The sequence below is a fragment of the Diadema antillarum genome, unplaced genomic scaffold (assembly GCF_040938485.1).
Source record: "Diadema antillarum isolate AM-2024a unplaced genomic scaffold, OU_Dant_1.0 scf00000025, whole genome shotgun sequence".
Lineage (NCBI taxonomy): Eukaryota > Metazoa > Echinodermata > Echinoidea > Diadematoida > Diadematidae > Diadema > Diadema antillarum.
Window position 1 is genome coordinate 1,478,108 of NW_027270914.1, and position 25,999 is coordinate 1,504,106.

Here is a 25,999-nt window from a genome sequence, read left to right on the forward strand (position 1 = left end):
CATCAACATCACTAAAGGTTATCACCATGACAACAAATTTCTGCTAAACTGCATCTTTTGTAAAAGTGGATATTTTCACACTTGGCCAGATGTAATGAATATCACATGTTTTTGCTTCCATGGACAGTATATCACAAGCAAACATATTTTTGTGCTTTTATATTCACGCTGGTTTCTGGTCATGCAAAATGCATGAAAATTTTCACACTACGAAAATGTCCACTTTTACAGTACTATTGTTAGAGAAAGTTAGGGATACTGTTTGACATCTACGTGCACAGACACTGCACTGGCTACAGCTAAGTATACATACATACACATCAAATTCTACTACTCTATTCTATTTTCTCTAAGCCAGCTAATCAATAAATACACTTCATTCTCATGCACAGATACATTTAATCATACCATACTCAATTCATTGTTTTCACAACCATGATCAAGTTTCTTTCAGTATTTCACAAGTACAAATTTTATGTCAACTTAGATTTCATCCTACCACTGATTACAGATCAAACTAGAAATATTTCTCTAGTGCAATAAAATCTCTGTGGCAGTCTGAAAAAAGGCTAAACTGACAGTTAATCTTGGCACAGCTGGTTTCTCTCAATTTTCCTCTAGCATGAATGACATCTTGCTGCTTAGACTACACCACCAACATTATCAATTTTCAGGAATGTATCCATTTGCCATGCACCTCTGATTCATTGAACTTAAGAATATCACACAACAAACTGGGTAAAATCTAAAGAATACTGATCAATGCCTAGTTGTTGTTGGGTATTAAGAGAGGAAAAGCTCATCACACAATTTCAGCTAATGACAAGTTGCTCTAAGTTGAAGCAGAATCTAATATCTATAGTAATAAACGTTGAGATTTTACTGACACATTTTTAATCAAATCTGAAGACAATTTAATCATATTCTTAGCATTTCAATGCATTTTTTTATTCTTTGACAGCATATTTTATCTAAGTGCATAGAATTTCTCTATAGACATGATATCAAAATGAAATTCCACAGCAGCCTACAGACTAAACTGATTATATTCTGGAATTCAGAGTGGTAGGTACAAATCCTACAGAAAATTGCACTGTCAGGGATACAGCAGGTTAATGGAATTTTAATGGAATACACCTGACTCACTCGGCACAGTCCCTTTCACGAGAATGACGAAAAGATGAAATAACGAAGCATAGAGTTATACACTCAACATTATCATAAACATACACAAACACACATACACAAATACACATACACATACATATTCATGCTGATAGGCACAATAATAGAACAATGTCAAGCACACAAAAAATATCCATGCACACACTACATATAAAACTATGGAATACAATGTACACCATTATATTTTCATGAGATAGGCAAGGATTTTCAAAAATAACTTCAGGATACTTTAGAACCAGCCACGTGTGTACACTTGATTATTATAGCAACAACAGCGACAGAAGATACACATAAAGGTTGATAGGTTCACCTGAAGTGAAATATCAGAATAGTAAATATTGATTCACATAATATATAGACTTTGCAGGTGGTATATCAGAAAATGCTAGCCTGCCCTCTATGGTTGAAGGGAGTGCAGGGGAGTTGAACCTGAAAGACTGTCCAGCCAGCCAAACTTTCACTACACCCATGTATCACAACATTTGTTAGTGCAGCTTCACAGCTTTGCTTTTTTTCCTCTCATTTTTGACCAGACAGCAAAAGAAAGCATGAGATTGTTTAACCCCTTACGTACCACTCTTTACCCAAGCACATTTGTTTGCACAGCTTCACTTTCAGCTCACCTTTTTTTTTTTTTTTTTTTTTTTTTTTTTTGGGGGGGGGGGGGGGGGGGGGGGGACCAGATAGTAAGAGAAAACATGACACTTATTCATACTTTATACCACTCCATATTTTCGTAGACCCACAAGATGTTTATTTAATTCTGAACCAGTCATGCTTCAGTCTGAAATGAATGAGTATAAGTTTACAAGCACAACAGTGAAAAATGGGTCAAAATTGGATCAAAATTAGAGAATTTATGAACTTGTGAAGCTTAGCTAATATTTACAAAACAGTTCTTAAACAGTTAGTATGAATTTGGAAATGAGTGAGCTGATGATGTCATTGCCTTTGATTATGTACAAAACCTTCACAAAAATTTACCTGTTCCACTTTAAAGTATGAACTGTCAAACATAATGTTATTCCCAGCTAAATAACTTCAAAATAATGATTAGTGAGGTATGTTAGGAGACTGGAGCATAATTGTGTTTGAACAACCAACTATATAAAAATGTTCAGATTTCTTGAACACTTTATATGGCAAGGTGTGAGAAGATGACATCATCAACTCACTCATTTCCATATTCATATTGACTGTTGAAAAAACTATTTTTATAATATGAAAATTAGCAAAACTCCACAACTGCATAACTTCAGTTTCATAACTTCCCTAAATTTCATCTGATTTTGATATTTTCACTGTTGTGTTTGTAAAATTCTACTCTTTCTTTTCATACTAACTTTTCAATGGTTCAGAGTTCCCCTTTAAGCAAGACTACCCAACTTTGCACGGGATCTGAGCATCCCACATACTAAAACTCCTGCAATACATATGTGTCTCAAAGATAATTATTTGTGCTGATTAAAGCAAAGTTGAGTTAAAATATTGTTCAGCTAGAGGTGACTTGGAGTTGATGCTTTTTGAAATGCAATGACACTATCAAAGAGGCTTGCTACACTATATACACAATATCTTTCATTGTACTTATATTTTTTCATGAATTTTGTGAGTCAAGTGATATTTGAGAAATCAACAAAATGTTGCCTCCCATATCAAATGCAATTTTATACATTTATTAATGTCTCTAAAGTGGAAAATCAGTAACTTTTTTTACTCTTGAGGAGGAATATAACTTCTTGCTTAATCTGTTAGCCTGACAAAAACAAAGACACAATATGTATCTAATAGCTGGCTAGCTAGCTGGTAATCTTAATCCAAACCCAAATATATCCTGAAACCCTTTTCTCTTTAAAAGAAATAAACAATCCCTGATGGAAAATATTACTTCAAGTCTGGATGCAAGATGACCAGAGATAAACAGGACGCACCAGCTTGTGGTCGATCATTGGGCAACTTAAGCAAGGCCTAAAATAGCCACAAAGATGCTGGCTAGAGAAATTTTAGAAGACTATTACTGCTTAAGACAAAGTTACTAAAATAGCCAGTATTCCAATGTCCTTCATCCACCTGTCCACAAACACACAAAAAAGAGACACAAGGACTACAAACATTCAATACTACCGTCTTCACTGATTTAAGAAAAATAAATACAGTAGGAAATATAGCCTTGCAAACATTGATTACAGCAACAACAACAAAAATAGCATCTTGAGAACATCCAGGATGGCATCAGAAAACAAGAAAACTTGACAGCAAGAGCTTCTACACATCTATCACAGAAAACAGCACAATACAGAATAGAAACATACAAGCAATGCTGTCTAAGGACGCGGCTGCACATGAGACAGACAATCATTCACCACAGAATTTGGAAGCAGATGAAAGAGTTATAAGAATGCTTGGAAAATCCAAAGTTTGAGACAAACGATCACTGGGATAATGGCTTACAAGTAGAAACAAAGGGAAGGCGGTAAAAGGACTTGAATACAAAGTGCAGAAATCATAAAGTTTGTCACCATAGAGTACACATAGAAGGCTACCACAGGGCATGGAAATGAAAGACTATAGCAGCGTTTAGAGTCAAGGTGTACGACAATACCAATCACAAGTTGGAGGGTTGCATACAGATGTGGACTGCATTGCAGAGTCACTACGGAGTAAGGTTCTTGTGCCGAGAGGGTTTTGATAGTTGGGTGCAGTATCAAGGCAACAACAACTGTAATACACACGGACAGTATAGAAACAGACATGGACCACTTGCACCGCAGCAAAGGTCTTTTGAAAACTCAAATTACCGCAGCATCGGCTTCTGTTTCATTGTAGTCGCCCTTGACGATGGGACCTCCCGTCCAGGAGACAGGACCACCACCACAGGCACCACCTCTTCCGGAGCGAGAGGGCGATTTCTCAAAGATGGGTGACGGGTCCCCTGGTTTGGCATCTGCGCTTTCATCCGGATTCTCTATGACGTTGAAGACGGACTCACCGGGCATTCGACGAGGTGAGGACGAGACCGAGTCGACGCTGGTTCCTCGGCGGACACCCCTCTCAGAGTCAAACTGGAGGGAGTTGCCTCCACCATCCACGCTGCTGAACACCGAGGCTTGAGGCCGCTTGAGGGCAGAGTGGCGTGGGGATTCAACTTCCTTGGAGCCTTCTTTCTGCCACGGGATCCCCTCGCCGCGCTCTGAGGGGAACATCATGGTGTCATGCGTTCCCTCGTAAGAGTCCAGTTTCTGCGCCCCCAGCCGGCCCTTTGGGACGCGGCGGGGCGAGTTGGCTGCCTCCGCCATCTCTTCCTGCATCCTGCGCTGACGCTCCCTCGCCTCAGGTGTGTCCTCCGTGAAGCGCAGGGAATTCCCACCCCCACACACCGTCTCAAACATGGATGTCTTGGGACGCTGGGTACGTGGCGAATTGTCTATCTTCATGAACACTGAATCAGTGTGTCTGTTCTCCATTATCCTGCTGTGTGTGGTTGGTTACTTTTTTGCAAATCAAGGCAGAAATATTTTACTGCGAGCAGTTACAAAGTAAACAAGATGGCTCAGGGTATTCTGATATTTAGCATGCAAGCAGAAGGCCCAACATTCACACAAACGTGCCTAGGACTTTTTGTCCAGCAAAGTCAAGTTTGGACTTCTCTGGCCAGAAATACAGGCTAGTTACCACTCTAGATTTCTGTGTCCACGTGCTGAGGGTGCATGAAATGCAATGGGGAGAGAAGATGAAAAATAAGGAAGAAAAAAAAGAGAGAGATGAAGGTCGTTAGTCATGTTAACCCTTCCTGTGCCAAGGGTTTGGACATGGTGTATAATGCTATGGGCTTTTCTGTGCCAACTGGAACTCATTGCACACAGAGGGTTAAGTTAAATACTGTATGATACCGGGCATTTCAGAATCTCATCCGGGGGAGAGATGACAGCTGATTGGGACCAAATTGGATTACGCAAAATACTTAGGATTCTTTGGTGTAGACACATGGACATGGGAATGGGTGCATTAATGAGGATGCCTCTACACTTTGTGCATTCTCTGACTTTCATGCAGCCAAATCTTTCCATCTTGCTTTTTTTTTTATTGGTATCCGATTGTAAACTACGGAAAGATGCATCAAGGCACACACTTGCACAAGCTCTATCTCTTTCCCTCTATCAACCTACCTAGCTCTTTCCCTCTCTATCTCTCTCGGCCCGTTTTCACACCAGTGGAGAAACGTAATTGCAATGCTGGATTGCATTAGGATTACAAATACAATTAGAATTATTGTCCGTAAACAAATGAACAAGGAAGACTTCACAAATTCTGCAAATTTTGAATTTCAGAGCGAGGAGAGGTGTGGCTCTCAAGCTGTAAGAAGCCATTTTTGACCAAGTGCGAGTACATTGTATGTTAGGAGCACAGTTACTAGCGGAAATGGTTGAAAGGTTACCAAGTTAAGCTCCACCCCCTAAAAAACAATTTAGAAGTTAACCCATACACAAAACTGTTTTGTTCCAAAATTCTGGAAAATCGTCATAGCAAAAACACCTCCAGATTTGAATCATGATAAGAATTACAATTCAAATCACCCTTGGTGATTAAAGTTTGTAAACACATGGCCAAGATGCGTTATTTGAATCATGATTCTAGTGAATGTGTCATTAGAATCGTGATTAGAATAACAGACTCTCAGTACGTGTGAAAACAGCTCAATTTCTATCCTTCTATATTCCACTTTCTATTGGAAACACACAGTCATATTCCCTTCTCTCTCTCCCCGTCAGTGGAACATATGCATAATTCATCTGTCTCTATGTTCATGTTGAAACTTTGGCAATAGAGTTACATCATCATTGGCTGTATGGCCACAGTAAGTATACAGTCCAATCCTCTCGGCTATTCGAAATCTTGGTATAACTTCAGAAAAATAAATTGGGCAAACAACTTTGATCTAAAACTGTCGTCCTCAAATGACAATTTTACCCAAAAAAATACCAAATTAAGGAGGATTGTTTACATGAACAAAATGACCAATATGAAAATAACATTAGTAAAACCAGCAGCACTAACTGCATGAAACTTTCATAAAGTAGAGCCGATAGCCTTTTTCATGGCGTGAAACTTTCGTGAACGGCCGACCATGATATTGTACAGCATTGTACTGGCATTCAATGCATTGACCAAAACTTCTGCATGCATCTTTACTATTGCAAATCTTGGTTCCTCACAAAATTCAAAAAAGTTTCATGCACATGAAAATTTCTGGTTAGGTATATACAGTAAACAAGGTAACTTCTCAATAATCCTAAAGGAGAATATGTGTTGTTTGAAGGTTTGCATGGTGTAAAGTAAATGAGGAAGAAAGATTTGCGGTGACACCATGTGTATGTAGTCCTTAACCGGATCGTTGTTTGGCAGAAGAGCCTAGAAAGAGGAGAAACGATTTCTCCTCTTTCTAGGCTCTTCTGCCAAACAACGATCCGGTTAAGGACTACATACACATGGTGTCACCGCAAATCTTTCTTCCTTAAAGGAGAATATGTTTGTGATATAAATCCATTTTGAGGTTTCATAGTTTTTTTTATGATAAAATCATACATATATTTGGTGTATAAATCATATATATATTTGGTGCAACCAGAAAATACTGCTTTTCACAAATAATTGTTGTAAATCATAAGCCTGGTGGATAAACCGGTACAGAAACATATGGCATCAAAGCATTTTGCTTAATCAAGTCTCTATATATTTGATAGATCTATATAAAAACAAAGTACAGATACCCATACAGTCAAATGTGATGAATAATCTCCTGCTTACGTACAGAACAATCTGCATAGCAAACTATCAGTCAAGAGGTACGTGAGACCATATGGCATCCACATTTCAACAAATATCAGCAAATGACTCATGGCGTAGTCACAATAATTATGTCCGCCTCTGAATCAAGATCATGCTTCGAAGAGAGAGAGAGATGAGCATGGGACAGTCCCACCCTCCTCCTCCTCCTCCTCCTCTTCCTCCTCTCACCAGTGCAGCAGCTACATGAGGGGTTGCTACGGGAACCATTCACAGGAATAGATGTACTCTAGTAATGTCAATTAATATGCATTTGAAGGTGACATAGCAAGTTGCTGGGCCAAATTCTGTGTGTGCTGGCAGCAGCAGATTAAGGACACATATTTTGTGCAAGGTTTATGGGTCATTAACAGCAGCTTAAGGGCACAATTTTGTACAAGGTTTATGGGTCATTAACTCATTTTTCATACCAGGTTTTATGGGTCACTAAGGAAAAGTGACCTCTCTAGAATTTTCTCCAAAGAACCCATTCTAATGTACACATTTGCAGCAGCTGGTAACACAACACAGTGCTTAATTAGGAGCAATACCTCTTGGTACCTCATGTCAATGTAAGATATCATTCTACTGTAAAACACAATATTTTCGCAGCATGAAATTTTTTCGAATTGTAGCCGACAGCCTTTTTTTGGCAAAACTGCCTCTAACATTCAAGCATATAGCGTAGACAAGAACTTTCACGTGCATTTTAATTTCACGAATTTTGCAAGGTGAAATTAAAATGCAAGCGAACATTCCTCGTTTTTAGTATTCTTATCTTTAAGTATCAATACCCTTGAGTTCTTGTTGCTTTATAACTCATTTCTTTTATGTGACATATATAATATAATTTTTGTCTATCCGTTTTGAATATTTACCACTTCTCTAGCTTATATTTCCTTCATAATCTAGCTCATTTCCATTACATTTTATGATTACAGTATCAAAACCATTTTTTTTATTATCAAAAGTATTAAAAGCAATAGTAGTAGTAGTACTAGTAGTAACATTAGTGATGTCAGAATTACTCTTACATTATCATCATCATAACTTGCAAATGTAATGGTAACAGGAGTAGCATGGTAAGTATTTGCATGGCACATTTACTATTTTTATTGTACTGATAAATTATTACTACGGATGTCTCAGTAATCCTCAATAACCTCACCGCTGGCAGGAATGAACTGGATTCTGAGAAACACATATGGGCATTCCAGACACTTACAGGGAAATGGATAAACACTGAAATGATGATCATCACAAAAAGGCAGGAGATCCTTCTTTCTCATATACTGCCCCAAAACTTTGCAATTCATCACCCCTCCTCATTAGCAAATACGCCAGCTAATTTCTTGTTCAAGCAACGCTGCATACTGGCACTGGTCTGACGGTCCAGGCCCAGTAAAAAAATCACTGTCGGACCAGTAACTTATCAAGGAATGGACCAGTAAAAATTTGAAAATCTGGGTACCTACTGGTCTGATCTACACAAGTTGGACTAGTAGGGGAAAAAATGGGGTTTATAGCATGCAGCCATTGTTCAAGAAGCGTTTTCAGTCCCATTTATTTAATTAATACTATTGATATTTCACACTGTTGTTTTTGTTTATTTGTATAGCAGTGTAAGTTTGTCATGTCTGATATATTGCTACTTTTAATATTCGTATATAAAGAGTTTTGTACCCTTTGGAAAAAGTGTTATACAAATGGTATAATGTACACGTATGTAGGGATTACAACCTGCAATCATCAGATTCTTCATCAGGAGGAGAAAGTGATACAACCTATTTGTGACTCTCAACCTATCAAGTTCCACAGATGTTTACCTCGAGCAGAAATTATAATCTTCTCATTATATTGGCAATTCACACTTTGCAAATGTTGTACAGGAGGAAAATTAGAACTGATTATCTTTATTATGGTAATCTCACAGAGAACTGCATCCCCAGAAGAAAATGACTTTTATCACACTTAAGTTGCAGATAGTTTATATGTAGGGTGTGACTCTATGCAGATTATGAACGAACTGTGAAAACACAGGCTGCAAAATATCATGATTTATCCCAGAGACGGCAGAGGGATGGGTTGCCATGGTAACTGTCTCGCATCCTGCATCGCAGTGCTGAGGAGGCACGGGGGCCCAGCGAGGTGGTATCATACTTTCCTCCATAAAGACTGTCTAATTTGCTTGCGTGGTTGACAGCGCCTGCTACAAACCCACAGACATGAATAGACAACAAGTAGGCTGACAGAAGTGGAATGGAGTGAGAGAAAAAATCCTCATAGAGCATAAAACATCTTATCCTCATAAAGCATGGAACATCTTAATGCCCCTTGCTAATATTTGCAGATTAGAAAAAATAACAGCTTTAGTGCTTAAAAAAGTTCTATAATGTTTGTTTGGGACAAAAATAACCAACATGAAAATGTTACTCAGTATTTGAAAATCAATGTTAGGTATTGTTAAATATATGCATAATGTTACCAAGAGTTTCATTGAAACAGACTTTTCCAGAATAATCTGTCACTGCGAGTGTAACAGTTGATTGAGAAAATTAGTGATATCTCCATGTATTTGTGGCTCTATTGCAATTTTTTTTGTACAGTAGAGTATTTTCTGATACAACTGAACTATGTATACACATATGCATCAAATGTGATAGTTTGAACACTTTTTTTCATCACTGCAGCTCCCAATGTTAAATAGTGGCTTTAAAGGGTGTGTACAGTTCTGGTCGAGGTGTAGATTTAGCTTTTAACATTTTGCGAGACATTCAGAAACCAGATGAGATGTCAAAGAGCATGCAGTTCTAAGGGGTATCAAAAGTTTATTCGATGAAAATCGGTTTTGAAATGGCTAAGATATCCAAAAACAAGGCGAACAAAGAGATCCTATTAAAGTTGGGGCATGTCGCCTTTTATTATTAGCACTTTTTTGGTTATCTCAGCCGATGGAAAGCCAATTTTCATCAAATAAACGTTGAATCCTTCTAAAAATTACATGCTCTTTCATATTTCATAAGAGGCTTTTCATTATCTCACTTATGAATGTTCAAAACATGAATCCCTACCTCAACCAGTACTGTACAGTCCCTTTAAGTTCATGAGAGAGCATGGAAATATTGTGGAACATTGATATACTGCAATCTTAACCCGTTGAGGTTGATTTTGCTACAACACACATTTCCCATAGACACCTGCCCGAGTATACTCGGGACTCGTCCTCAACGGGTTAAGATTCTGACATTATAAGAATGCACAAACGATCTGCTATTCAGGCAGTAAAGACTTTCAATACAGTATTAAATAGCAACTACAAAGTTCTATACATTATTTGTACATCATTATGTACACATCTGGAAAATGAACTAACAGTAGAAACAATGGTCCCAGCACCTTTGCACAACTATGAAGTTTGAATTAATGTCAAAAGTTTGCTCTTATTGTGGATGACATTAACGAATTCTTTTGCACAAAGGTATAGAAAAAGTATCTTTCATTTGACAATGACAAAATCAAAATTTCAACCCTAAAAAGGAGCAGGTCACAGTATATGATTCACTGGCATTCAAACTGGCAAAATGTCCTCATTACTTGAGACTTCAGACAATCCTATGGATAATGTGGTTTTGGTTTTAGCACTTGGCTTTGACCAGCCCCATTGGTTCCTACGTGAAAAATAATCATGAAATATTCATGAAAAAAAAAAATCACATTTTCTGTCAATGATTCACAGCACCTACAAAACCCTGTAACTTCAAGAGTCAAAACAAGTTGACGCCAAGAAAATCATATATTCTTCCTCTTAATATCATATCAAAGACAGAAAAATCCTTGTGTAGATTTGTAACACTAATGAGGGATGTGTGCAGTCATAGCTACATCACCTCATAATTCTGAATTGCATGTGATTTGACTATGATGCCTCTGTTTCATGCACAAATATGGGAAGAAATTTCCAAAATTTCTTATTTTCAGCCTAATTTTGAGCTGCCAGTAACTGTTGAGTCAGTTTGATTTCACTGATTTGATTCATTCGATTAAGACAACTTGTACCTTGAAATTTTGATCTTCCCTTTAAAATGTCCACATCCTGTTATGGTAGCCTAAGACAGTCCCATCTATATAATTTCATTGCTAGCTGTATGGACTTTTATCACTAGGTGTCTAATACAGCACCCATAGACATATAAACATTATCTACAAACAACCTCCATGGTAGATACTTCTTCCAATCAGCCCAGAGTCATCCTAATGTGCAACGATGCGAGCGGGAAATGAAGGATGGAGATGTTACCACGGTAACCAAGTCATCACTGTCACTGTACAGCCTGATATAATGTGTCGCTTGATTGATGTTGTATACATAGAGCGTGAGTCATTTGATACACATATGGTCTCCCCTATTGAATTTTTGTTTTTTGTTTTTTTCATAATTAACATTCCAAGATTCTTCTCTCCAAGACGGCCATGAGGTAACTGATACATATTATATCAGAGTAGGCTAAAGATAAGTGTGAAATGAATATACAATGTAAAAAACAAAATAAAAAGAAAAGTGGCTGCACTTGATCATTTATCGTGGCACACTTAACATCATGAGAACAAAGCAGGATGTCCCTTGCATTGAGATAGCAACCAGGGTCCATGGAAGCTCTATAGGCACTCTGGTGCCATATCTCAGTCTTATCTTTCAACAGATGACAATTTATAACTCAAAGTTGAGCATGCAGGAGAAAGCTAAATTTTGAGCTGGAGAAAATACTTATTAGGCGGCGGACACAGCTAGAGCAGGAGAAATTCGAACTCGAGAGGGAGAGAGGGATACCAGATATTGTCGCACAAATGGCCTCAAAATGGGAGAATTTGAGTCTCCGTATTTGTGTTATCAGTTACTTTTCATGTCAACTCAGGAAAATCTCAATTCTATCACTTATAATTCCAAGGGGGGGAAAATCTCTACACAAACAAGCTGTGAGACGATTCAGTACATGATATTAAACTCACAGTGAAAAAGTGAGTGCCAAATAAATGTTTATGTCATAGACTTCAAGAAGCACAAAAGAGAAGAAACGCTTTTTCACTATAGACTGTACTTTGACTCCACATATCATTTTAAAATGCCCCTTGCCCACTGACTATAAAAAGGTACTAGGATAACAGAATAACAGCCACCTTGCCCTTTAGGGGTCATGGGTCACTGAAACACTACAATGCCACATTGCATGATGTACAACATGCTGCACTGACTCGGCCATCCTTAACCCCTTGAGGACAAGCAGATTTTGCATTTAAACACTTACCCAAGTATACTTGGGACTCAACCTCAATGGGTTAAGATGAAGGGTTGTTATTGGACAAGTCAGGCATACACTGATTATGTCAAACCCCCTGAGGTCTCTCCCATGATTAAGGCAGGACTCAAAGGAGGAAGACTGGTGCACATGCATGACTTCACATTTCTTTCTACCTGCAGTAATTCGCAGCAATGCATTTCTGGGACACCGGTCTCAATTTGTTACGCATCGGCAAATATGTGACAGACATTTGTAAGCCTACCTGAGGGGTGGATTACAGCTACTCTGCATTCACAGTCCTTCTCAATTTTAATCATTGAAGTTAAAATAATATCCTCAAGAAATTGTCATTAAAGTCAGAAAAAATAAGAAAATTATGAAATTATGATATGCATGACGTGATCATCAAATGCATTGCTAATGAAGGTATAAGACATCTTTGAACCTTTCAAAGGTAAAAATTTAATCTAAAACATTACCCACATTCTAGTTAATAATAACTACTAGCAGAAAATCAAATTGTCTGAACTATAAAAGTGTCATGAAAAAATCTAGAAGAAATCTAAATGAAATTTAAATGATTTGATATACATTTGTCACAAATAGTTTAACATTAGGGTGAGGTAAATCTGTAATCACTTAACAAGTCTTTAGTGTTATTTACAACTTCATCCATTTGATAAACCCTATCATTACTATTGACAACCTGTCTGTATACATATCTCTATAGCTCTTCATTGGCTAAAATTTGAAAAAAATTTAATGCCACAAACATTTCTTCCTTGAAATACAGTAGGCCTATATCTTTACCCACTGAAGTATAGCACCAAGTACTGTAAAAGTGGAAATTTTTGCGCATTTCATGTGACCAGAAACCAGCGTGAAAATAAAAACATGTGAATGTTTTTGCAGATCAAGGTCCATTAATAAATGTCTTGATTACATGGAATCAAAAACACACAAAATCCATCTTGACCAACCGAGCGCAAAAAATTACTCGTGCAAAAATAACCACCTTTACAGTATACTCTATCGCTGGTGTCTATGGGAAATGTTTGCTGTAAGTAAAATCAGCTCATCCTCAATGGTTTAATGCTCCTTAAAGGACAAGTTCACCTTCATATACATGTGGATTGAGTGAATGCAGCAATATTAGTAGAACACATCAGTGAAAGTGTGGGGACAATCGAACAATCCGTTCAAAAGTTATGAATTTTTAAAGTATCTGCGTAGTCACTGCTGGATGAGAAGACTACTACAGTGTATGATGTCATATGCGTACAACCATATAAAGAAAATAAAAAGAGAATTTCACAAAACTTTTCTTTTTGAATAAAGTGCAAATTTTTTCGACTTGTTACTGACATGTGTTAAGGGTAATATTATTCCCCCTGCCTTCTGAAAGAAAGAAGTCAAGTGTTCTTTTGTTATATGAGAAAAGTGAAAATATGTTGAATTTTCTTTATTCTTTCTTTATATCGTTGTACTCATGTGACATCCCAAGCTATAGTAGTCTTCTCATCCAGCCCTGAGTAAGCAGAAACTTCAAAAATTTATAACTTTTGAACGGATTGTCTGATTTTCCTCAAACTTTCAATTATGTGTTCTACTAATATTGCTGCATTCACTCAACCCACATGTCTATGAAGGTGAACTTGTCCTTTAAACTTGAGTTGGTATGCCAGCATTATGCATGCCATCACAACCTTTAAAATGTCCTTAGCAGGCTGCCAACATGCATGAAAATCAGGTTCTTTAGAGAAAGCACGGAGAACCTTATGTGATACATGTATACACCTCTCAAGGCGCATACTAGAAAAAAAGAAAAAAAGCAATCCCCAAATTATGGATGCTGTTGTATTCTAGTGCCAGGACGTGAGGAGATGTTTGATTTTCAGGGAGCCTCCTAGGCTGTGTTCACACGTGCTGAGACAGCGTAATTTGAATCATGATTGTATATTAACACATCACTAGAAACATGATTCGAATGATGCATTTTGGTTGTGTGTATGCAAACTGGAGTTGCAAAGTAAGATTTGAATCATAATTCCAATCATGATTCAAATGACAGTCCAGAGGTTCTTTCAAATCACGATTCTCCAGACACATGGAATGAAACATTGGTGTGTACAGATTGACCTCCAAAATCGTGTTTTGAGGGCAGAGCTTATAGTGAACTTTCAACCACTTCTGCAGAGAAACCACGCTCCTCGAATGTTCACACTGCAGTCAAAGTGTGCACTACTTGCCACTCAGGAGTAGTTGATGGGAACTCAGAGAGAAGCCACACCTCCTCTCCTCCCCTCTGAAATTTGAAACTGCAGAATCCATGAAGCCTTCCTTGGTCAGGTATTAAAAATGGACAATAATCTTAATCGTAATTGTAGTTGTAATTATAATTCAGCATTGCAATTATGTTTCTCAACAAGTGTGAAACTGCCCTAGAGAATCAGGGAGGCTTGGCAGCACTGCCATTGTGATGACATGTAAATAATCACAAAAAATAGAATCTATAAATCACTAAGAACATTGCTGTAGGCAACAAATTCTACAGAAACTCAAAGAAAGATTTTGGTCCTTGGAATAGGACTTTGACTACAAGAATGCCATTCGCTAGGTTACCAGCGATATAATTATGTGCCGTCTGGGCACACCTATTTTATACCGAAAAGGATTAGTGTGGCAACAGAAAAAAACTAGAAATGTGACTATGGTGACTGGTATGCCTCCGCCATAATGCATGATTCTCCCAATAGGTGTATAGTACAATGTCTTCACAATGTGTGATGACAGTTTCACATAAGTGGCAAAATATTGAAATGACAGGTTTGTCAGAAATGTCTTGACTGTTTACTTTCCTTGAACTAGGTTTGCTATAATTGTCTAAGAGTGCAGGCACATGTATTTGGGGAATTGAGGATTTTTACTTGACTTTTGACCGACCCTTATATAAGTTTATGCATTGAGTAATTTTCAAGGTATGAAGAAAAAGCGTAATTACAGTATAAGATAGATAGTGAAACTTTGAGGAGTTGATGTTGACCTTTGACCAACTGACTATTGACCCATGACCCCTAAATTTCCTAGATAATCCCTGCCAGTCAGTGCATGCATATGTACCAAGTTCCATGAAGAAACATTGAACCATTTGAGAGAAAAGTGAAATTGTAACATTTCACCTGACCTTTGACCTTTTGACCTTTGACCTTATGACATGAAACTCTCTCTGGAGAACCGTTACGCAGTAGTACATGTCTATACTAAGTTTCAAGAAAATACCTTTGGACATTACATAGATATGGTGGAAATAGCAACATTTTTAGCATTTGACCTTGACCTTTTGACCTTTGACCTCTTGCCAATTTCACTAAAAAACTACTCAACTAATTGCCCCATCATACTTCATCCTTGGACCAAGTTTGGTGAAAGTTGCTACATCCAGTTTTGAGTTATCATGTAAACAGATAGATTTTAGGATTTGACCTTGATCTTTGACCTCTGACCTCTGTCCGATTTCACTCAAAAACTACTCAACTAATTGCCCCATCATACATCATCCTCGAACAAAGTTTGGTGAAATTTGCTTGATCCAGTCTTGAGTTATCGCGTAAACGGATACAATTTTATGATTTGACCTTGACCTTTGACCTTGGCCTTCGGCCAATTTCACCCAAAATCTAATCAAGTAATTGCCCCATCATACTTTATACTTGGACCAAGTTTGGTAAAATTCCAGTCAATATTACTCAAGTTATCGCGTAAACGAATGCGGACAGACGTACGTACGTACATATGGACGTACAGACGGACGGACAACCTGAAAACATAATGCCTCCGGCACCACTTCGTGGCGGAGGCATAAAACATGGAAAGTCAGAAGTTACAGGTAAAGTATTGAAGACTGATCATTCTACAGCATAAAACAGTAAAAACAATGGGTAGATATCTGTTTCTATGATAGATTCATTATATCTTGTCATTTCAAGAAATTTTGGTAGATATGAAGCCGGGTATGAAGCAAGGGAGCATATACTCAAAATAACAACTCAGCAGATCATGGAACATGAAACAGGGGCTTGAAAATACTTTTTCTGCTATTTCAGATTCCTAATTCTAAATTCTCTATACAGTACAGTATATGATAATTCAAGGAACAATTATTTACATAATTCCAACCCAGATGATCAATGCTTGTATGATTGCAATGAATTTAATCAAGAGTGAAAATGAGCATGAATTCTAAGTTCCCAGAACTCTTTTCTTATATTGTAGTAACAGAAGAAAGATGTCACCACTATATTATCAAACAGACTGCACCTAAGCATATCACTTATAAGTCAAGAAACCTTACCTGGTATTATAGCTGACTGATTTTTATATATTTCATACAACCACAATTATTTTACTAGGGGTTTAATTTTTTTTTTAAATCATATCAATGATAGACATGACTTTAAATCATTTTATACAATCTATGGTTTGAGACAGGCTCCCTATGAATAACTCACAACACACAACTGTAACTAAAGACTAGCTACTGCTTTTTTACTGTCATCATTTCATTACTATACTGGCTTTACTCTGCTTTTGCTAATAAATTACTCTCTTTGCTCTTTTTTTTTTTGAGTGAAAAGACTCAAACAAAACATCTGCAGCTCAAAGCTAGCTACTACTTATTACTGCCAACACTTTGCTACCATATTGGCTTTACACTCACTTCAGCTAAATGACTCTTCTTTTTTTTAGTTTAAAAATCCAACAAAACAACTGTTACTTACATCTAGCTACTGCTGTTACAGGGTCTCCTCTTATATCAGCGGGAGATAGAGCCCGTCATAAAAATTCTGCATTCCACCTTAAACCCCCTCACAGTTGTCCGCCATGCATCACTGGTGATAAGTGCATCCTCACCCCTGTACTAAACATGTGATGGATGATAATTAACCTACAGATACTGAGGGTGTGTGTCTTCTTACTGGTGGTTCATACAAGCTTTGTGACATCAATGAAGAAAATGGACTCCATTACATCAGAAACTGTCTGTAACTCTTTGCATACCTTCAGTGCTGATTGGCACACAAAAATCCCATAGAATTGTACACACTGTACCTAAACTTCTTGGCACAGAAAGGTTTAAAGAAATCACTGGGTGTGAAACTCTTAACTTACTCGTTACTGTAAACCATGATATATTCGCGGCACGACATTTTTGCGAATTGGAGCTGACGGCCATTTTCGTGGCATGAAATTTTCGCGAATTGCCACTGGCATTCAATACATATAGCGTAGACAGGAACTTTCACATGCATCTTAATTTTGCAAATCTTGGCTCTCGCGAAATTTGTGAAATTAAAATGCATTCCTCACATTCCTCGTTTTACGGTATATCTCACATACATTATACATATTTTGAAGCCAGAATGGAAGGGATTCAATCTGTTTCTTTACTTTCTCTGGCTGAAAACAATGAGGCCACTAAAGTGACTGTGCATCTTGATAGATTTACATCAAGCTCTTTCTTTCAGTCATAATGTGTACGGACAACTCAATCATCATCCTAACAGGTCTCCAACACACAGGGCTTCTTTTGAAATAATGTTGAACGAAAAGAGATATCTATTCCATACTAAATAAACATACGGTACAAACCCTGTATCTGAACACACAGAGCAATATTCATTGCTATTCTTCAAAACTGTATAAAATATACATTTCATTCGTATTTATCATCATGAATTGGAACTTGTACTTACAAGTTTGTGAGTGACTGAGTTAGCAATTTAGAAATACATATTGAGAGACTAAGACAAAAGTATCACTTTTCAACTTTTTAATATCACAAATATTGATCCAATCACAAAATTCAAATACTAAAACACAGCCAAATGTGCTATATACCACATCCCGAATTAGCGTGACTGAGAACTGACCGTCACTATCTAGGCTAGATGTGAAATGTGTGTGTTCTGTCTCTTCTCTGGCTAATCATAACACCCATACTCACCACCCCTCCCCTCATCTCTGCCCCCATCCCCACCCTAATCTCCGCCATATTCCCATCCTATCCCTATCCCATCCCCACCCTCATCCCCACCCTCATCCCCACCCTTTTCTCAATCTATCCCCACTGCATCCCCACCCTCATCTCAACCCATCCCCACCCATCCCCACCCTTATCTCTATTCCCTACCCCACCCTATTCCCATCCTCATTCCCATTTCAATCCCCACCCCAATCTCCACCTCCGCTACTAACATCTAAGTCCATCCTGCAGACACTCATTAATTCTTCACGAGACTCAAGATTGCTTCTGAGGCGCCTCCGTCCCGCCATAACTCATGACCATTGACGTCACCTGCTTCAATGAAACAGGGATCATTAAAGGAAGCCATCAGTGACCCTTCACAACTAAGATATGGACATCCCATCACTTTTTATCAAAACATGTGCACTTATCGTGTCCTAAACCATTAAAGACTAGTCTGAGTACACTCATGAAGCTAGTTGGTTTGTAGCTTCATGGTACACTCCAGCAAATGTCTACAGTATATATGGGAAACGTGTGTTGTAGCAAATCAGCTCATCCTCAATTGGTTACTGATAATGATGATGATGATGATGATGATAATAATTATGGTCTTATTCACCCAGAGTAGTCACTTCATTTGATTAGCACTGTTCTTCTAGAGGGTCCTTGGTATTCATTTTTACACCTGGATTGACAGGAGCATCATGAGTAATAACATTAGGTCCCAAGACATAAGTACTTGGCAGGACTTGAACTTCATCCCTCTATTTTTAAGTCGGAAGTTTTATCCATTATGTCAGTGTCCTCACCTCTGTGCTTCGGTATGGTATTTTTATACCAGGAAAGTTATTTACCAATTGATAGCTTAAATAATTGCAGCTCCAATAATTTATTGACAGCTAAAATGCAAAGGGATGACTAGATAACAGCTTTTGCCATATAAAGAAAGACTGAATACCATAAAATAAAGATATTGTGGAGTGTAACCTTTATGGAATACTGTGTGCAAGACCCATTTTCTTATTGTTGTTGTGTATTTTTGTTATGAGGAGGAACTTTTATTAACCATGCCGAAATGTTTGTAAGATTGTTTAACTTTTGAACTTGTACTGGATGGGAACACAAGAAAGCAACTTCTCAAAACTCATCTAAGAACTTTGTTTGGAGTGAAAAAAACAAGAAGAAGATGAAGAAATACAGCCTTGCCAGGGCACAAAAAACGAGGACAAACTCATTAAACCCATCTAAGGCACCTTGTTTGGGACAAGACTGCGTGTGAAGGGGAGAACTTGTATAAACTCACAAGGGTACCAGGACACCTTCTTTTAAAGACAAGGCGCATAGGATAGTTTTGAATAGTTGCATCTCCAATTTCCATCCTACACAAGGTACCTTGGTGAATTTCAACCAAGTCACATGTTCAAGATTGCATAAATTTCCTCCAGGAGTATAGTACCCAAACAAAACATATTCCATACGCTGGATGGCTGTGCAGCAGCAAAGTATAAAAAGGGCAGTGACCAATATGACCTGTCAGCTAAAAGTGATAAAAGTAAACTGCCCATTCAGAAGAGATTCAGGAGATACCACAAGTAATACGCTTTATGCCAACAAGGATGGGGTAATGAGAAGGGAGTTGTACCTAACTTTAACAATCAACATCTCTCCCTTACGGTGGACTGGGATGGAATAATGCACGATATCTCCTGGTGGAATTGTGATCTCTCTAAAGTCTGTCTGACAGGATGGGGATGATGAATGGAGAGTTTTAGGCCCGACAGAAACGTCAGGTGTGTTTACTTCGTCAGTTTCACTGGCTGAGCACAGACAGACAGACAGACAGACAGACAAGAGGATTGGTAGACTCCTAGTGGTAGACTCATCATCAGTAGACTCCTCAGGGAAGGACATGGCTCCATTTCCCCCATCTCATACCCATTTCATACTGATTCTATACCCCTTTCATACTGATTACATGCACTGGTTACCGATTGAAAACCAAGTACTGTAAAAGTGGTTTCTTTTGCGTACAGATACTTTTGCGGTTTCTATCGGTGCCGACTTTTTCGCGTCTGTTTAAATTCGCGGTGGCCAAAATCTGTGAATTCATAGTTGGCAAAAACTGTTTTATTTTGCACATGAAAACCCAACTATAATCCAATTATTCTTTTATTTTTTAAATAGAAATTAAAATTAAATGCAGGCTTACATGAAATCCTGTCTCTCGAATACTTTATAACATGCTTGTACCTACATTGCGCGGTATCGCTGTGTGTGTGTTGACCATCAACACACTCAATGCGCGGAATCTTCGTGTGTGCATGTGCGCTGTAGCGTTGTAACCAGTGCCATGAAACAAGCGGCGAGTTTAAAACATTTTCGCGTGATGTTAAATTCGTGGTTCAACCTCAAAGCGCAAAAAGCGTGAAAATAAAACCACCGCGAAAGAAACCACTTTTACAGTAGGTCATGAGAAGGGGGAAGGGGGTTCAGATCTTAGTCATAACCAGCAATTAATTTGGGATGAATTACAGTACTGTAAAAGTGGACATTTTCAGGGTGTGGAAATTTTTGTGCATTTCGTGCAACCCAAAACTAGTGTGAAAATAAAAGTGTGCAAATATTTTTGCCTGCTATATGTACACCTATGTAATGTCTTGATTCCACAGAATTAAAACATGCAAAATTTATCTAACCCCAAAAAGCGTGAAAAATTACTTGTGCAAAAATATGTACTTTTACAGTAATCTCTATTCATTGGTTATTAGCTTTCAGACATCTGTGACAACTGGCGACAAAGCACTCCAGCAGGAGTGATTATAGCGACACAAGGACCACAGACATATTCTTCATCGAAGATACTTTGTTTGGTGTTGTTTTGTGTAATCGACGAAATTGTCCAGTGTGAAACGGGCATAAGATGAAAGACTCGAAGAACAAAATCCTCCATCAGCATAGCAACACATCTTGAAACATCGTCAAGCATCGCTCAGCTCAGCGCAGACATTCCCCAAAGTGTGTGAAAGTTTCAAGCAAGCCTTCGTTCATCCTATTTATAAAGTCAGACAGTGTGCCTTTGCCAGTTTCTCATTTGATTAAAATTCCACAGCACATCATTGGAAGCCTTGTGATTAAATGTAATTCACAACACTTACAGATTAATACAGCAACAAATAAATGAAACTTTGCTTGTAGCCTAGCTGTTGCCATAATAACTGAATTAATCAAATTTTAAGGCTTTATTAATTGGACACATATTATGCTCAATGAAACACATATGACCCTGACTAGTGATATCTATTACTCTATTCACATTACTTTGACAAATTCATTCATATTCATATAAATCATGAAACTAACCAGGTATTCATGCGTGTGCTTGGCTTTCCCAAGCATTATCTTCTGTTTGCAAAGTGAATTCTAACCAAAACATGACAATATTGAAGGAATATGACATGCCTGTTCCTTAATCCCGTCATCACGAACTGCAAACTAGTTCTAGACAAAGTTAACAGCATTTTGAGGTGTCAGTCCCGGGGTCCATTTATGAAGTCATCACATACAAGTCTTTGCATAAATCTGAGAATGGCCAAAGTTGCTCATATACAGGGATGTAACAATGTGAGACTTTCGAAGAGAAGTATTTAAATCCATTTCATGAAGTCTCTCACAAGAGTGTCTTATGAGTAAAAAGTCTCTCATTAGACTTTTATGAAACAGACCCCAGAAAGGGTTCATGGGTTTGTTATGACATAAACATTGTGATTTAAAATTCACAAAACTGGCCTAAATTTATGTTGTATACAATGACGTCTACAGAAGAAATACTATGGAATAAATCAATGGACTTCTTACAATTCATTAACCATGATTTCCCATCTTATTTTGTACATCACTTATTCTAAGCCACATTCACAGAAAAGTCCATAACTGTCATACATTTGCTGCCTATACAAAGTGCTCCCTCACTTTGACTTTCAAACATTTGGGTATCCCAACAGATCACAGTTTTCTGTCAATTTGTAAAATAACATACTACCAGGCACATGGTAGCACACCCCTTGCTGTTCTGTCACTACACAGTATACTTACATTGCTGTAAACTTCTCTCTCTTTTTTTCACATTATTTCTTTTCACACAAGGGATATAAAAAGAAAAATACATTATAGATATAAGGAAGAATTTCTGTCACTGTCTGTAGAAGAAGATTATGTGGCAAAAAATCTTGTTTATCTTGAATGTACATGTACCTCTTCTTTGTAGTAAAGTACTTTCTGGTTTTGAGCAGATTTAATAAATTTAACCAGTCCATACTCTACCTCTAATATAAGATATGCCGTAAGTCAAGAGGTACCAATTTAATGATGAAAAGATTTATTATCATTTTTTTTCCCTGCAAGATTCCTCATCAGAATTTGAAATATGAAGAAGGAACTTTATTTCCCTGTTTCCAAGTTAGGGAAGAAACAGTGTATGTTGTGTGTATGTACTCAAATTGGCAGCAACTGCTACTTGTGCAATAATCTGTTTTATGTGGTGGAGCTGCATCACACTGTTTAACATAGTAAACATCATATTCTAAGATCTGAATCATGTGTGTCTGAGAGTTTAAGTGCCCATTGTCACAAATCATGACGTGTTACATTGACTAGGCAGCATGTAACATTGACTAGGCACCGTGTCATACGAGCAGGGCCCCCAAACAGGAAGCCATAAGTGCCCAAGCTCCTAGGGGCCTGATCAAACTCTGAACCCTCTACCTGTAGGCAAAGTCATGTGATCATACCCCTCCACTCCACTCTACTCTATATAGGAATGGTGCATTCAGCTCTGCAGCATGCATGCCTCTATGTGCGCGACTGGAGTTGAAGAGGAGGCCCGGGTTAGGGCACAATAATGAAATATCATCAACTGTTACTAACATGAAGGTTTCTCCCATCATCTCTTCTCCCCCCCCCCCCATCTCTTTTTCTCTCTCTTTCTCTCTCTTTCTATATCTATATGTTTCATGTAATATATCTATCTGATGCTATCCATCTTTCTTTTTATTTCTACTGATCTGACTTTTATCACTTGTGCAGCTGTAGCTGGCAATATCAAATCTATATTTCACCTCCATGTGCAATAAATTCATTCAAAACATTCTTCCTAATTACCATACCAGTGTACACACATCTGCCAGTGGTGCATATATTTTTTTTCCTCTCTCTCTCTCTCTCTCTCTCTTTCTTTCTTTCTTTCTTTCTTTTTCTCTCTCTCTCCCCATTCTGCTTATCTTTTCCTCTTTCTCAAGGGGAGACCTACCACACTTATCACCAGATGCATGAAACCATGTTCAGCAAATATAAAAATATCATAATCATTTACTTTGTTGGTATATCATAAAGATAAAAACAATTACATCTTTGAGTTTCTTTTGGCCTTTGCATCAGACCTCAGGTCCTATTTTCAATCACAAGTTTGCATAAATACAATCATACTAGCAAATTCTTCACACACTGTGTATCAGACCACATGACTGGCTGTTCAAAAAAATCAGGTAATTAAACTGCAACTTTACAAGGTTAAGTCTAAACTATCAGTACTTCCATATCTACATAAGATGACCATTCTCACTGCTACATGCCTGTGTGTCTTCTGTGCATAAAAGGAACTCACAATTCATTGAAAGAAGTCACATGAAAGTTGCATTTTATGCAGATTGCATAGTAGTAACTAATAATGAAGGAAACTCAAAGAGTATCAGATCCATATCATGTTCAAATCAACTTTAGGCTAACTTCAAAAACAAAGAGGGCAGAAAACTGTTGTTTTTCAGTTACCGATGTCACAGACTGTAAACCACTATGTCCATGGTTCAAGTCCCTTGGCTGCAGTGGTTGTGCCCCTAGGCAAGGCAATTTATCCTCACTGTATAGTCCATCAGTGGGGACTTACTAGCCAGGTAAAACAAATCATGACTCAAATGAATTTGGATCAACAGAATGTTTGATTTCTTATAAAGAAAAGGACTGAATGAAAGAAAGATATTATTCAGAGGGCTGATGTAATTTGTAGAGGGAGACAAACTGAAGAATCTCACACCTGAAGAAATTGACTTTATCTCAACAAACATGTTAAGATATTTTAAAGTTGTACATGTTTCTACTGAATAGAGATATTGGTCACAAATTAGAAGAGACTGACACATCTTTACCACTTATCTCTGCATTTGGTCTTTATCCAAAAATATAAAAATCATGTTTTTGTCCAAAGTTTGAGGTTAATGAGGGGCTTGTGAGACAATGATAACACCTTCTCCCATGTACATCAATTGCTGCTATACTGACAACACGGAGTGTTTTTTACGACACTTTTGATATCACATACTTCATAACTTGCTTAAAGGCATAATTTACCATTTGCAGATGAAGCAAAAACCCAGCATCAGTGCTTTAAAATAGTTCTAAAATGTGAGTTAGGTATAGAAACAACCACTGTAAAAATTTGAATGGGTAAAATCAATGTTAAGTATTGTTAAATATGAAAAATGTGAACAATAGTTATAATAAAAAAAATTTTCCATACTAAACCATCTACAGTTACGGTTTATTGAGAAAAATACAGATATCTCCTTATATTTTAGGCTTTATCGCGAAAATTTTACATGATAGGATGTTTTGTGGTACAACAGACCTACACATATGCATTAAATGCCATATCTTGAAAAATTTTTAAATCACTGTTCCCACAGGTAAACAGGACCTTTAATACAGATCTGATCCCTTTGAAATCTCTCTCCATCCCCTTTTTTGGATTTTATCTCTATTCTCATGGTTGGGTGTATGTTCACTTTTGGTGCAGCTTGAGTAAAAACAAACGCCTCTCCTATTTTTGAACTATGCGGAGCGGGAGTGTGAATCGGAGTAATGCTGTGCATGCACAAGCATTCAACTTGCAAATGTAGTGCAAGCTTATGAATTTACGTGGTGATACAGACGACATGGCAACACATGGACATTCAGAATCCTCCATCTTGCGCTATTTTAACACAATTTATAAATAATGTTTCTTGCAGCTATCGGAAATGTTAAGATGGGCTATATCTGCCAGTTCCATGGAATTTGAAAGCCAATCATGGAAGAAAAATAGATAATTTTGTCTCAAAAATATGCCAATTGTGTGTTGTTTTTTACTCCACCCACCGTAAAATACCCGGATGTCTGCCCATGACAATGAATGTCAAATTGAACATGGTGTGGAATTGCACTTGCTGGGGAAACTGAATTTAAAGATCCTTTGGTTGCTGACAAATGTTGCTCACAGATACAAATTCAGGCTGATTCACATTCTTTATCAATCCATGTCTGCCAGGCATTGAATGGTTGGAAGGTTTCTAGATCAGCCGACCTAGTTGTTTTTTTTTTTACATCACACTTCATTAGTCTCCTTTACAGCAGTTCTCACATTGAAACCATATCATCCCTTCCCATAATGATCTTTGTTTTCTGTATCAAAAACTTAATTTCGGCGAAATTGGTATGATATTATTATTCATTAAAACACTGCATGATTTCGATAATTTTAATTACATGTTTCATATGAATCAACTGATTATCATACTTCCTATCAATCAAAATGTTTTGAGTTTCTAAAGTAGTATAACATTCATTTGACAACTTGTTT

General features: G+C 37.6%; 1 protein-coding gene across 1 annotated transcript in view; it reads right to left on the minus strand.

Annotated features, from left to right (window-relative positions):
- The window catches only part of LOC139733671 (dihydropyrimidinase-like), a 104,841-nt gene that overhangs the window by 69,188 nt on the left and 9,654 nt on the right, over positions 1-25,999 (minus strand). Inside the window, exon 2 of the mRNA XM_071644486.1 lies at positions 3,984-4,882. Within this exon, the coding sequence (XP_071500587.1) occupies positions 3,984-4,649 (666 nt within the window). The 5' untranslated portion in view covers positions 4,650-4,882. The remainder of the gene's footprint in view (positions 1-3,983; positions 4,883-25,999) is intronic.